Below are 15,587 nucleotides of genomic sequence, written 5' to 3' on the forward strand. Positions count from 1 at the left end.
CCAGACCTTCTGCTATTGAAAAACTGGTCCTCAGTTTGCCATTAGAATGGGTGCTCATATGGAAAGCTACTTTTCTTCTGAAATATATGTTTTTTGACAGCTTGTCACATTTTGGAACTACTTTAGCAAATCATCTGCAAATTGAGAAATGTCAATCTTGGCGATATATATATACATTCACACACACAGAACTGCAGTGCAGAAATATTTTCAAAATCTTGCCTGGCTAGTTTAACTCAATTTAGTTGGATTTTAAGCATGATGTGAATTTTCCAGCCTTTGGAGCCTATGGGTGAGCGTAAATAAGGTCAATGGTGGTTTGAAAGCATAGAGACAAATGAAGACAGGAAGAAAAAAAATGAAGGTTACTTACCAGTAACCAGGGATATTTGCCTCCAAATATCCACACTCCTAGTTTCACGTGGCAAAACTGCCCATCTCCAAGAGTGGGGATACACAGAGGTAAGTCATGATGGACATAAGCCATTTCTTGACCAGACTGACTGAAACTACAGTAAGGCCACTTTCGGCAGGTGGATTATCAGCAGCACAAAGACCACTGCGTTCATGTGGTCGTGACCAGATTGGGAGGAATGAGGAGGAGCACTTTCTACAGTTATCTTCCTCTACGCCAGTCTTTGACGTGTTATGATTTTAGGTCAATAATAGTTTGTTCTAAAACTGTAGAAAGTAGGAAGTGATTGGTTTGATCAAAATTCAGCAGGCAGAGGTAATACCATCTGCTGAAGTCTAGGAGTGTAGAAATTCGAGATGAAAAAAATATAGTAAACAAAAAATACTTGGCAGGTTTATTTCATGCATGGATCTCAAAGTACTTTAAAAAGATGGGCATTATGCCCATTTTACAGAGGAGGAAACTGAGGCACAGAGAGGTTAAGTGGTATAGACGAAGTTATGCAGGGAGACTAGTGACATGCTTGAGATTAGAGCACAATCCCTTTATTCCCCAAGTTCCTCTCCCTATGTTCAGCAGCAGGCTGCACCTCTTCACTAAACCCTTACCACATCCCTTCTCATCCCTCCAAAACAAAGCTCCATCTTCCCTGCCACACAGAAAATTATTTCTTCCCATTTACAAGATTTCTGCAGCCTCTCGTGTATCTGAGCCATACAGACACCTGCACATTTGTCACCTCTTTGAAATTCTGCTCTCTTCTTCCACCGTGCTTTTCCCTTAACAGCCTCTGCCGTGACACTAATGTTGTGCTATGCTTCACAAATACACCCAGGCTTAGCTCAAGGCTTTGCAACAGCAGCAGAGGAGCCAAGACCTGAGTGCTACAGCTGCGGGCTCGCCGATGCCATGTCCCTGCTGGGCTCCAGCCCGGAGTGCCTTGTGCCTGGTGCTTCTAAAACTCCTGCCACCCCACCTCGGCCAGACGGGGAGACCCGGGGCAGGTACAGACTGGAGCTGGGCACACACACAGCTGCTTGCTGCCAGGGGCAGGGGCCTTGCCTGGGCTCAGCGATGGGAGCTGCTCTCAGCAGTGCCTGGGGGAGCTGCTCTGCTGCCCGACACCCAGCAGCGGCCTCTCCTCGAGACTGAAAGGGTCTCTCTGTGTTTCGGATGTGATTTTGCCAGCCTGGGCCTGCCTTCCTGAGGGAGCACCCCCTGCTTCCCTTCTGCCCACAGCTAGCCTTGGGCATGCCCACTGTTTCCAGGATGGGATAAGGTATGAGTCAGGGAAAAGAGCAATGGGAGCACATGGGCTTACTTCCCTCCCCTTTCCTGCAGCCATCGTGGTGTCCGTGGAGCTCACCCTGCCTTTCTCCTCTGCAGTCTCACCAGGGAATTAGTCACCAGCTTTAGCTGCAGATCAGGGAGTGACAGACTCTCCCCATAAAATATCTGAGGGACTTTGGCAGAAAATGACTGGTGCAAGGCGACATGCACTCACTGTGTCCCCAAAGAAACTACAAGATGACTACCTCAAGCAGGGATGGATTTTATAAATGAGCAGTAAATATTTGTCAAACTGGCATCTGAGCCATTAAAGACCTCTGTCTCTCTTTTCTCCGTGCCACTGTATTCTTTCAATTGAGTTACAGGAAGCCAAGGAGTGTACCTTGTTTTAAAAGACTTTCCATACCATTTGGTGTTGCTCAGAGGCCTCTGCCAATCCTGCCTCCTCCCCTCACCCTGCCCGGTGGGGGTAGCAGTTACCACCTTCCTCAGGTCCGTGAGGGACCCTGCTGCCTGACAAGGACAGCATCAGCTTGTCCTCCCTGGTCTGCTCATGCGTGCATCAAATTCACAAGAGTGCAACTAAATCCTTTCTTTAAATTCAATCAAAAAGATAAGCTGCCCAGAGCAAATCTCTGAGCACCCAAAAAATTAACTAAACTTATAGTTGCAAATTATGATCCTCCAGCATCACCAATAATCATTAGATAATCATCCAGATAAGAAAATTTAGTGGAGTCACACTTGACAAACCAAAATATATCGTAAAGAGGAAATTATACTGTTTAGTCCAGACATCGTCTGCATCTAACTTGTATTATAGAAATGGAAACTGTATTTTGTAAAGGGTGATGCACAGGACACTATGGAATAGTTTACAACAGTTTTTACAAGCTCTTCTTGTTCTTGCCCTTGATGTTCTCCAGGATAAGCATCCCCCATGTCCCTGGTGGGTCATGGAAGAAGGTACAAGTGCTTCCTATGCTGCTGCCATCCAGAAGGCCTATTGCTCAGGTGAGACAATGAAAAATCTTTTCTCCTAACATCCAGACAGGTTCTGCCTCCCTCATGAATCTTACAGTGACTGCATCTAGTGGTTGCACACAACCAACCCCACAGGTTGACTGACTGTTAAATCTGTCTGATGAAAGAAAATAGAAACTAAATTATGAAAAAGGACAGAGGGTTCAGAAAATCATTAATGACCAGAAAATGAGTTTTTGACCTATTTGCAGTCATTAGTGCTTCTGTGAACCTTCCTGGCATTTGTAAAACTGCTGTTGTAGTTTACCTCGACCATTTAGACCAATTATAGACAGCAGGGAGAAGTGTTTATATAGAAGTTAGCTTGGGGTTCATTATACTTGCATTCTACTAGAAATTTCTAATTACTGTCAGAACTTATTTGGTTGCTTTTTGACTGCATTTCATAATTGCTAACGCTTATCATATTCATAACACACAATTAGCACATAAAAATGTTTCTATATATGGTACATGAAGAACATAACATTACACAAGAAGCACAACACAAAAAGCAAACACAATGAAGCAAACAAACCATATCAAATTATATGGGAAAGAGCTCGTGTCTTACCTATGTTTAAACTCTTTATTTCTTTATAGAAAGGGAACAGAAGAAAAAAGAACAAACAGTTAGCTGAAGAATAGATGGTAAAGCAAACATAGTATTTGTTTTATTTTACAAAAGGACACAGGAGAAGATATCTCTTTTCAGCACTAGCCTTTGCTTCATTTACAGATGAAGAGAGTGGGAGTGATAAAGTTGCAAGCTAGGTCCCTAGCAGAATACCTTGTCCCCAACCCCCACCCCACATATATTTTACAGGACACTTTCTGGACCATTGAAAGAGTTTTCACATGGAAATACGTGTAGCTTGTGGGCTAGGAATGTGAGAAACTGGCAGATTTCTGAATACAGAACTGGGAAGGTGGAAGCACTGGGCTTAGGATATTGTCTGCCACTTGGAGGCAACCTCTTTAATCAAGATAGTTTTCCAACAGGCTATTTCTTAAGAAATTTCTACTACACAGTTTATTTTCCTCTCCCCCAAGTCTCTAATATAATTGCTTAAAGCAAGTTTGAATGCTACTTGGTATCTATCTAAGCCCATCAAAGCAAACCTTAGGGTGAATAAAGCCTTCTAAGTGGGCAGTAAGGTACTGTACAATGGGCGATATATAGCACTGATTGAGCCCTAAGTTTACTGTCTAGACACAAAGTCAAAGGAAAGTGTTCTCTGCTCTCCAGAAGTGAAATAATACATTCTTCACACCAGTGTTTCACTGTGTTAATGTCATTTCCATTTAAGAATGTCCAGTGAATGAAACAAAGGGGTGCATGACTCCTGAGCTGCAGCACTCAATGCACAGCCCCAAACTTGCAATACCAACGTTAAGCGTGAAACGCAACACTCTTGAGTCACAACTCCTAACAGCCACTCGGATCAGGCCTCTTCATAAAGGACACTGGGATATTCTGACTTATAAAGTTGCTCAAGATTTATATTGGCTTATGTAAAACCAAAATTACATCGCTTGTGGAATCTAAATAAAGTGATGTGATTTGGTTTGTAATACTTATGGACATACTATTTGCAACATTATTCGAGCTGCTTGATACTAGCTGAAGACTCTGCTCTTGTTCATACTGAAATGGCTCAAATCTTCCAACTCTTACGCATGTAACTAGTACAGATTTTAAAGTGACCACTGAATCACAACGCCCGCTATAGATGATATTTGCTGGAATGGACCTTAATTCCCTTTAGAGGAACAGGGGCAAAAAAGATCACTGCAAATCCTAAAAATCTGTGTCAAGTCATTTGCAGCTGTCCAACAGCACTCAAAATACTTCATTGTTCGTTGCTAATAGTTGTAACAGAAGCTAAAGAAACTACACTATAGAAAGCAGATTTCATAAAAGAAAAAAGAAAGTGGACAAATGCAGAGTAAGTCCATCTTTTGTTCCTTTACTGATGTCCTTTTCCATTTTCCCTCACATGTGCTGAAATGCTCAAGTTCTCTCTGGCATAGAGAGAAATCAAAGTACTCAGACTAATACCCTTCCAACTTTGGAGGCAACGTTTTCAAATATCAGGTGTGCCAGGAAACTTTGTCACTGGCTGATACTAGGAAATGAGATGCATATAAATGCCTTATATTAAGCATCTCAATTTGAAAATGTTTCTCTTCACCCATAAAGCTGTAGTCCTATTTACTAGAAAGCTGAACAGAAGTGAACAAATTAGGAAAAAAAAAATCAGCATATTCTGTATAATGGAGAGTTTGTGTATATTGATATAAATATTTATAGCAGGTCACACATCCATAACCAGCTACCTTCTGTGGTTTATACTGAGCTGCTAGCAGAAAGCACCAGATGATCTAGGGCTCTTCCTTTTAAAAAAAAAAAATATAATGAGGCAGCATGACGGTGTATGAGGTAGGTGTCAGAAAGTGATTTCAGAGTAGAATTGGCCTGAATCAGATCTCTTTTCTGTTATATAAATCAGAATTCACAACAGTGACATCAACAGAATGACATGAATGGAAGAGAGGTGTAAAGTAGAGCTAGGCCTCCTATTCTCTGACAGTCCAATCATTTCGCACTTTTTTCCCACTAATTAAAAACTAAAAGTACAGTGGAAGCACAGGAACTGGTTACCGGCCATATAATTAAAAAAAAAAGGCTAATGACCTAAATTCCCTCAAATACTTTGCAGCTATATCCAATTTACAAGAGCACTAATCCTAGTGCCTGAGTGGGCTTCAGAAATATCAGAAGGCAGCCAATCTAAACTATTCTTCCTCATTTTTCTGCAAATACTCAATACTGCTGTAACTGTAAGGTCCAGTTACATGAATTACGGTTTGAAGCAACAGCTCTTGCCTCTCCTAGAAGAATGAAAAAAAAGGAGATGGAACAGAAATGGGGAAGTGGCACACTCTACACTTAAGCTTTTCCTATTAAGTGACCAAATCTTAATGTTGGGGGGAGGAAGCTGGGGGGTGGGCATGGGATGGGGGGACAGAGATACAATCTTAAAAGGAGTTCTGATGATGCAAAGTGACTCCATATGTCAACCTTAACCACACTTGTCAACCTACAGACATAGACTCATGAGTATGGGAAAGAAGTGGGAAAGTGCCTCTCAAACCCCTTCCTTCTAACCTCGTAAGGCTGTTATAGCTTTGCTTATCACTGTGGCTCAATACCTAAAGGCAGCCAGTTCTACAGTTTTCAATCAAAACTAAATGATGTATAGTACTGAGAGGAGATCGTATCAAATGATCACCAACAGGACAGAAGAAGGTGGTTTGTGCTTTTTGTACAAGTCGGTTTGTACTCTTTGGCCCTTGTCTATAGTCATTTCTCTGATAAGCTACAGACTTTGAACTATGCATTTCTGTGCCCCATTTCTCCACTGGAATTTAAATAGGTTGAAAGTGACAATGTTTTACAAAATTATAAAAAGTAATGGTAAAGGCTGATTTGAGCACAGGCTACAGAAATGAAGCTCTAGGATTAACATCTTACCTCAGCTCCAATATACTAGTAACATTCCTGGATGGGAAGATACGCCGAATATAATTAAAATCTCCAACAAAGAGACTTCCATCAATACCCACTGCCAGTGCTACAGGGGCCAAAAGCTTATTTCCTTCTGCCAGACCATTGCAGCTAGGACAGGATATGCTTCTTCGGCGCCCGTTCCCCATAATGCTGGTGATCACAGCCGGCTGCTGAGTTAGAAACTGATTTTCTCCATTGCCTTTGTGCAGTATACCTAATAATGAAGAGGAGAAGTAGTGGTTATTTAATCATTTATTGCAAGGGACTTCAGGAAGTTCTCTTTCAGTAGCTGCTGTGAAGGACTGTGCACTGAAGTGACTCCAGCACTGTTCTTTGATAGTGCAAAAAGAGTGGAAGAGCTTTGCAGTAGTAAAAATAAAGGTGTAATGAAGATTCTCTGTTAAAAAACACACACATTCACAACCATAGGCCCAAACCTACACCCAGACTCCTTCAGTATTCATTAGGAAAGAAAACACTGCCATCCATCCCTCTGGCTTGGCACAATGGTTTAGACTGGCTTACTAACTGGGAAGTGGGAAGGCAAACAGTGGAGAGGACACAATCCTTGCTTGTGTCCCTGGATCCTCTCACTCCAGTCTCCTATGTTATGTTTTGTTTAGAATTTTGTGCCAACCTTATTGTTCTCTTTCCACCTCACAGCTTTTCACACTTTTTTCATGGAAAATGAAAATGAGAAATGGAGATGGCAGAGAAGAGGATAGCACAGAAAATGAAAAGATAGGAGAAAGATGAAACTCCTGGAAGGGCTGCTGAGGATCAGTGATGAAAGCCAAGAGGGAAGCTACTGGTAAGGATCTTTATTAGGTTTCAAGAAATACCTTTAAGATAGGATTTCCTTTCAAAATATTTGTTCAAGGAGCAGACCCCTGCTCCAAGAAGGGAGTGGATTCCCTGACAGGGTGACCATTTTCAGTGTATCAAAAATCGTAGATATCTGGCCAGAAACTTTTAGCCTCCTGCTCTTTTGGAAATGCACTTGTATGGTCCTAATGTCAAGTAACTGGCTCCCTACTGGTGATAACAGTGAGTACCACGCACTATCCAAATGGCTACCTCAACAGTGTTTGATCTGCCGCACAGCACTCAAAGTGTGTTCAAATAGCCTCATCTTGCCTATTTTGAACACGACTATAGATTTCTTGTGTAACAATACAGTTTGCAATTTGTTAATGCAGGGACCAGCAGGGAGGCTATAGAAAACACTTTACAGGGATCAAATGAACTACATGCTAAGCATTCAGCTCCCTAACAATCTCTCATAAAATATGAAGGCCAGGAATATTCAGCTTAGGATATGTAAAGACAAAGAGAAGTGAGGAAAAAGCAAAGAGGTGACAATAGGATATGTAAAGACAAAGAGAAGTGAGGAAAAAGCAAAGAGGTGACAAAAGAAAAAGACAAATGAGACTCAGTATCTCATCACAGATTCATACTCCTTTTAAGCCCCATCTCAGATTAAAGAGAAAAAGGTCAAACAAGAGAAGCCAGGTATGGGTGTGGTTAAGATCAGAAAAACAGGGAAGGAACATGGAAAAATATTATGGGGGAATAAACGAACAACAGAATACAGGATAAAGATTTGGACTTTAAGAAAGTCCTGCTGTGCAGAACAGTAAAATACCCATTGAAATTCTACAAAAATTTTCTGACAACTGAAACGTGTCCCATATTTTACTGAGATAAAGATGAAACAGATTGGAGAAAGTGCATTTTTAAAGTGTAAATATAATGCACGTAAGAAGTGTTCACAGACAAAGCTCCATATACCACAGAAAATACATAGAATTAACTAACTCACCACTCTTGACATTAAGTACATGATGTTTATCCAAAGACCATCCTCCTAAATTTGAAGGATCTAGTTCAAATCCTTGGAGCAGTGCTGTCCTCTTCTCCCATAAAATGAGACTGGGGCAAGTCTCATATTCAAAACCCACAGAAACTGAAATAAAAAAAAATAAAATCTAATATACTTGCTGAACAAACACTGAATTAAATGTCCAGAGCACAGTCAAAACATTCAGCATTCCAGTTCCCCAGCCCCCTCAAGTAGATGGGGTGATTATATTCCTCTCTTTTATTCTACAATATTAAATTCAGATCTTTGACTAGACACAAATTTGAAACTTCATTCACATGTACTCTGCAGGGATCTGATCACTTCTCTTTGAATAGCTGGCACTGGGAAGTGACTGGTTTGGTGAGAGGATAGTGAGAAATATAATTTTTAAATAATAAAATTATTCTATCAAATAACAGGACAAGATCAAACTCTTAATTTGCCAGATGCTCACAGCATTTATTCAGTGTGTTCATTTTAAAATACTATATACCAAGGAGCAGTAAAAAGTTTGTGTGCTTTTAAGCGCACACACACTGTAAGCATTACTCAGGATAGAAATACCTTATGCAATAATGAAAGAAAGAAAAGCAATAGCAAAGAAAATTTTACAAAATATAGAAAAGAAATAAGATTTTTTCAAGTAACTTTTTCTTTCCCCACCAGCACAGCTCCAATGCTCATTTTTAGCACTGTATCAAAATCGTTCCAATATTCAAATGAAAAATTAAAAATATTATGATGACTTTTTTCTCACCCACTAGAACCAAGTGAACTAAAACCAGCTACAGAACTACAAGACTGAATAGCAGTAGAAAAACACCACTTTCAGTTCAAATGTGTTATACCACAGAGGCTATAATAACAGCATGCATGAAAATCCAAATGCACTGAAGAATGCCAGCCAGTCCAGCATGAGGTTCATTAGTTAACTGAAAGAAAATAAAAACACAGTGATGGACTAGGTTTCACCTAAGTTCCTGTGGCCAGTTTTTCCCATTGTCTGGTCTAAACCTTCTAAGTCAGCTACCGATCAGGAACCACAGGCATGTTGATGGAGTTTAGACTCTCTGAATGTGATCTTTAATGCGTAAAAGAAACATAATAGAAAGATAAATTGTGTCAGGAAGACAAGAACTGTTTGCTCTGTACATGCTTCTCCATAAGAAATTTTTGTAGGTTTCTTACTAAGAATTACAGGTGTTATATGGAATGTTTTGGAGCTTGTATATGCTGACTTACCTACAGCATCTGACAACCCATAAACCTTCTGACCATATGCATCAGTTTTGTCCCAGATAAATGTATATGCCAAGTTGGGAGATGCCTGAAATGATTTTTGAAACAGATGCCCTTCTACCGCTACCATCAAATGAACTTTGATTAGATTCAGTGGCACAAGGGACTGAGTCATGGCAATCTTAAGTAAGGATTTGTATCCAGCAGTACGGGAACTCAGGTAGCTGAGCTTTATACTTGAGCCAGGGATCTCAATTTCTTCATGAAGAACCTGAACAGGGAAAAGATTAAACATTTTACATTAATCCTTTGTTATTTTTTTTTAGAATAACCTAGCCTTGCACACTGTTATGAACTTCTGAGTTTATACTGCTGGGAATGGTTATCCTCAAATCAGTGCCGTGATGCTGTTCAGCTGACATTTCTGAACAAATAATTATTTGGCATCTGTGTACACTTCTTTTTAAGAGCCCACTACTGACAAAAGCACAAGTAAGTACAAGTAATTTTACTGCAAGTTATATGCAAGGGGAACATAAGAAATAGCGTCACAGAAACCTGCAACTTCCACTAATGGTATGAAGACTAACTGAATCAAGTAGTGAAACAATAGTACCCGTAGAGTTTTTCTTTGTCCTAAATAACATACAAGAAAACTGTGGTTAGCAGCACACAGTTAGCCTTCCCAAAATTCTCTTGAAACACCTAAGCTGTCAACTGAAATAGAGAGACATATTTGATACATTGCATGATAATGAGAAGGTGCAAGGTAGTCAAAGATAAAAGTGTCTGGGTGACATAAGCCTGGGATATATCCTGCAGACCTCATTAGAAAACCTGGTATCTGTCAGGATGAATGCAAGCCTACAGAGGGATTTGCTACGGCTATCCCAGGGGACAAATGGTGACTCTGTGGTAAGTGCTCAGGTCAGCACTAGCATCTGACCAGTGATTTCTGTATCCTTTTCACTCATACTGTCCTTACCTGGGTTTCTGGCACAATGGGATTTCGGCCAGGGGTATCACTGAAGAAAGTTGAAAGTGGTGATGAAATGATGACTGGATCAGGACGGACAAAACCGCTTAGATCACAGCTGGGAATGGAGTTCTCCTCTGTCTTCATCACAAGTGTGTCCATGGCATAGAAGCTATTCCACGGCAACCATACTGTCCTCTCCTGACTCATAAATGGGGCCCGCTCAAAGTGCAAGGTTAGGGATGCTCCGCCATTTGCGACCAAGTCAAACCTAGAAAAACGTAGGCTTTAGAAGGGACAAGACTGAATAAATCCAGTAATAGCGTTCCTGGCTAATGAAATATAGGTATACCTAGAGCAATAGGTATATTTAAAGTGTCATGCTTCAAATGATCAGTAATGGGATGTGAACCTCCAGCAACTAGACAACAGAAATCCAGCCAAGACAAACAATGATTTGAAGTCACACGGCAGAAACCTTGTTCCTATATATTACAAACTCTGCATTAAATAATAAAAAACTGCATGACAAACAAACCACCACATTTATTACCACAGATCACCTTTTTATATAAAATCAGCAAAGAAGCCAATGTCATACTGAGCAGGACACTGAATTGTGCCTTTCCTAAAAGGTGCTGTCCATCAAGCGCGGAATGGGGCATATGGCAGTAAGAGAACAGTAATGAAAAGTTTTGTTGTTCCGTGTTCTACAAATAAGATAAGAATTCCTGTCCCCAGGAAAATTGATCTATCATTTTTCAGAGAGATTAGGTATTTACTTCCAGCCCCCTACATAATCATAAGAGCAATGTGGTGCTGCGAAGGCATTTTGAAATCCGGCCTGAACGAGTAAAATACTTCTAGGCTGTTCTGACAAGAGAAGCAGTTGTTTTTTGTAAATGCTGGTAAAGTAACAAATTACTCAATGATTTCACTAATCTATTCAGATCTAAATATAGGTCAGCTCACCATTTACTGTAGTACTAAACCACTGAAATCAACAACATTATACTTTTATGATTCCTAGGAAACGTGGAAATGAAATACTCCCTATAGTTCAGTTGACTCATATTAATTATTTCAATTCAATTGTTTGCATGCAAGATCGAGATAAAACGGCAAATGTTTACAATGCATGTGTCACAGATATACTGTCTTCGTTACCACAGCCAGTAAACTAGATAAACCATGTCACATTGATTTTTGTTTATCTGAATATGTGTGCATATCAAATACAAGACAAAAAAAAGCCCTTTTTTGCACAGCAGGAAATTGTCTAAATATATTCAATTAGAATCTTTTGATTACATTCTACCCTGAAGAAACTCAAAAGATAGTGTATCTTCAAAAGGAAAGAAAGGCAGAAGGGAACTTTTAAGAAAATATACTCCTCTATAATGATACTTTTTTTTTTTTTTTTTTCCAGTGTGAGCATGCCTTGCATTTAAAAATAAAATATTTCTGGTCTCAGCTGGATATTACTGTAGTCCACAAATGTTTTCATAGATACAGAGCAATTTATTTGCAAGGAGTCTGCCTGCTAACACATTATTATCAGAAGCCAGCCTTTTCATATTTACTTGCAGTTAGTATTCAAAATGCCACGTGAAAAATTACTTTTGTGTTTACTTAATAGCTCTTTGCCCTGGGAGGAAGGCAATGCGTGAGACCACATGGTTCCATTAGATCACACCATCTGTTAATCAGCAAAAATACTACATAGGAAATAGGTACTCAATGGAGCAAGCAAACTCACGTGCCATCCTGACGAGTGATGGTGTAGCCGTACTTTGGATACTTGACAAACGACACATTGACCCCAACTAGAGGAGTTCCATCTGTAGTCACCACTTGGCCTCTTATAAGAGACACAAGACTGTACAAGAAAGAAAATTAAAGGTATTAAAGTTAGGTACAAAAGCAAAGTCACATTGTTCATAATCTTTTAAAACTTGTTTAAAAACTTGTTTATAAAACTTTTAAACATGGAAGTTAAATGTGTAAAAAGATGTAGCTATTTCTTTCCCTGAGAACATCATTTCATCTTGTTTCTGAACAGAAATGATCAGCAAGATCTAAATAATTTTGCAATCAATACGATTTGTTATTTATTGATTTAGCAGAGTAGGAAATAACTTCTTTTCCGTATGCTAGTACTGGAAAATGTTCACAATCACTATTTTGTCCCATTTTTTCATCTCTTTCAATGTAATGAGAGGTTGAGCTAAGAAAAGAGAGAAGCCATTATCTTTCACAGTAGCTACTTCTTGAGACTATGGCAGCTTCAGTATACATGAAACTTGGAGACTAATCCTGTGGCACTTTTAAAAAGTCAAAACCTTTGGTTTTAAAAGTTTCAGTTTGACACTATACATTAGATTTGCCTAAAATTGGTACCAAAATTAACAGCCGAGCTATAGAATTCTCAAAAGCACCTTCACAACTTAGAGGCTAAGGACAATTTTAAAATGTCATTAATATGCCATTTGCAAAGATATGTTAAATGTACTTTAGATGAATAAAACAGAACTAAGACTCATGCCATGATGAACCTTAGAAAACATATTTTAAAAAAAATCTAGAATTTCAAATGAGATTTTTTCAAAGGAGCCCCAGGATTGAAGTGCCCAGCTTCCACTTAGTCTAGAGCTCTCATTCTTTGACTGTTTTGAAGACTCCAACCCATATCCATATATAAACAACATGATTATTTCCAGTACAATTTCTTTTCTTGGCTGGCACAAGAATGTCTGCGTATTACTGTACTTGTCTAGAAATGTGGAATAACAATCGCCTGCTTTTTAAAAATACATCAAGATCTAGGAATAAAGTGTTGGATCCTGTTAATAACAGAACTAAACATTATCAGATGATAGTGGAATACAGACAGAGGGAATACACTAATTTTCATTCCGGGTGGCTTAATGAGGCAACAGCTCGAGCACTGGTTATCATACAATATGTCACAGGAAACTGCTTGCTTCTCTTCACTCAAGGAAATTTTGCTGACTGTACCATATATAGAGCAGCATGTACCAACCACCCTGTGGACTATGTGCTTTTTATGCTGTAGCCTGTATTCCTTTTTGGACAAATTATTCAGCCTCATGAATTAGTAAGCTTCTCTCTTGTCTTGTTTTCCTTTTCATGCAACATTGCAGAAAATTGCAAGATTCCCCCATTTTATTTTTAGAGAGCTGATGAGGAAAAAAAAGCCCCACAACAAATTTAGATGAAAATAGTACAATTTTCTTCCATTTTTCCAAACAACTCCATGCGTGTCTGCATAGGGTATTTTATAGAATAGAATAAAGTCTATGTTATATAGAACAGGGCCCAACAGGGCTTTTTTGATAGAACACAGAAATTATTGTGCTATTTGAGCACCATAGGCAATGGGGACTTGCCTGATATATATAGAAACATGACCCTAATTTTACAGAAAAATATTTATTGACTTGCTCAACATCACCCAGTAAGCCTATAATGAAATCCTTACTGAAAAAAACAGCTCCCTGTAATGAAGTCCAATGTTTTGGGCGTTATCTCAAATGAAGTTCTTTCCTCAGTTTTAACTTTGGCAACATGAACATAATTAACATATTCATAAATTTCTTAGCATTGTTCCACGAAGACAAATTTAAATAATATTGGTAAATAGGAACACCAATTTCTTGTAAACATCCAATGGCATCAAATATCAATTAATGATGTGCTGGCTTTTAGATTAATTATAAATATAAATTTCTAGGAAAAGAAAACTAGGATGAAAATTAAAACCTGGTCAGATGTATTGATGATGCAAGTAGAACAGCAAGTAAAGCAGTTTTATATCAGGAATAAATAATAAAATCCCCTAAATGAATGTATTTTTTAAAATAATTTGAAACTTTATTCCATTGTTGAAACTTGTGTTAATGGCAGTAAATAAAATGCAATCTCTTTCTAACTGGTAACTAGTTCGCATTTTCACTGGTTTTAGATTGCAATCTTCATAAAAGATAAACCTCAGAAGCTCCTACTCAGTGGAAGGAACCCTCTTCTAGGTTATGTTAAAATGCTAATAAAACTTGGTGTTATAAAATAGAGACCACATCATAAATTGCAACAGAGTGCCTGAGATGGAAACATGTGAAGCACCTCATGTTACAGCATGAATATCATCTCTGAAAGAAATCTTCCTGCACAACACAACCGCACGGATACAGCCTCCCACTTATAGCTGCTACCTGCTGTTGAAGGGGTTTTCTCCCGGGATGATGTGAGTGCTGTCCTTCCCCACTAAGAGCTTGATTCGGTCGTAGAACGACTTGACAGCCGGCGCCCCGGCGTGGCTCTGCTGTATGATGTCGAGAGGATCGCGCGAGCCCCGGCACAGCAGGCTGTTCTGGCAGGTGGACTGGAGGCAGCAGTCGGGGTCCAGGCAGTCAACCAGGCCATCTGAAAGGTAAGAAACCCCGAGATTCAGCTGGCTGCACAGGGCTATCGAGCCATAACAGCTAATGGATGCCTTAAGGCGCTGAGAAAAATGTTAATACTTACTCTTCATAACATCTCTGTGCCATAAAACTGGTGAGTGAACCAATAATGCAATGAGGATGAGACCTTCTCAAGTGCACTGGTTAAACACCATTTGCTGCTACAGTTAAGTGACACCAGCGTTAGATGAGAATCAAACCCAAAGAAATCTGTTGAGGGTTGAAATTAGGGAGAAGGACTAGAAAAAGGAGTACAGGAATTTTTGCTTAGGTTTTTTGTTTGTTTATTTTGTTGTTTGGTTTTTTAAAAATCTTTTCAACTGTTTGTTTTACAAAGTTTTTAGATTTCCTTGCTAGGCCATAAGAGTCTCGGGAATTATACTGTTTAATTTCATTTGTGCCGTGGACAAAAGAGAATGAGATGGGGGTGTCAGAATAAATTACCATTATCTAAGTAAAATAAAAATTACATTGTACCCATTTTGGCAATCAATAGGGAAGTGCTGCTGGAACTCCCACCTCCCATAAAAACCTGAATCAGAAGTTGTTCACTTGCTTGGATAAAGAAGGATTAGTCACAAAGCTGGTGGGGTTTAGTCATCATATTACATACTAGGATGTCAGTCAAGAATATTTCGTAAGTATTTAAAAAAAAATTAAGGAATTTAAACACCAGAAATTAAAATGGAATCCTCAATGGAGAGACTGATCTGTATATTTGGAGA

At 39.2% G+C, this 15,587-nt stretch overlaps 1 protein-coding gene across 7 annotated transcripts in view; it reads right to left on the minus strand.

The window, feature by feature from the left end:
• The window catches only part of TENM2 (teneurin transmembrane protein 2), a 479,584-nt gene that overhangs the window by 27,265 nt on the left and 436,732 nt on the right, over positions 1 to 15,587 (minus strand). For 5 of the 7 annotated variants that reach the window (XM_014948063.1, XM_014948061.1, XM_014948060.1 and 2 more), the window contains 7 exons: positions 14,614 to 14,824; positions 12,141 to 12,260; positions 10,391 to 10,652; positions 9,409 to 9,676; positions 8,125 to 8,268; positions 6,267 to 6,516; positions 3,303 to 3,323 (listed from right to left, as the gene is read on the minus strand). In XM_014948063.1, coding sequence (XP_014803549.1) covers positions 3,303 to 3,323; positions 6,267 to 6,516; positions 8,125 to 8,268; positions 9,409 to 9,676; positions 10,391 to 10,652; positions 12,141 to 12,260; positions 14,614 to 14,824 — 1,276 coding nt within the window. The remainder of the gene's footprint in view (positions 1 to 3,302; positions 3,324 to 6,266; positions 6,517 to 8,124; positions 8,269 to 9,408; positions 9,677 to 10,390; positions 10,653 to 12,140; positions 12,261 to 14,613; positions 14,825 to 15,587) is intronic. The other 2 variants (XM_014948062.1, XM_014948059.1) reach the window with 1 other exon arrangement.

This window comes from Calidris pugnax, unplaced genomic scaffold (assembly GCF_001431845.1).
Source record: "Calidris pugnax isolate Ruff unplaced genomic scaffold, ASM143184v1 scaffold27, whole genome shotgun sequence".
NCBI lineage: Eukaryota > Metazoa > Chordata > Aves > Charadriiformes > Scolopacidae > Calidris > Calidris pugnax.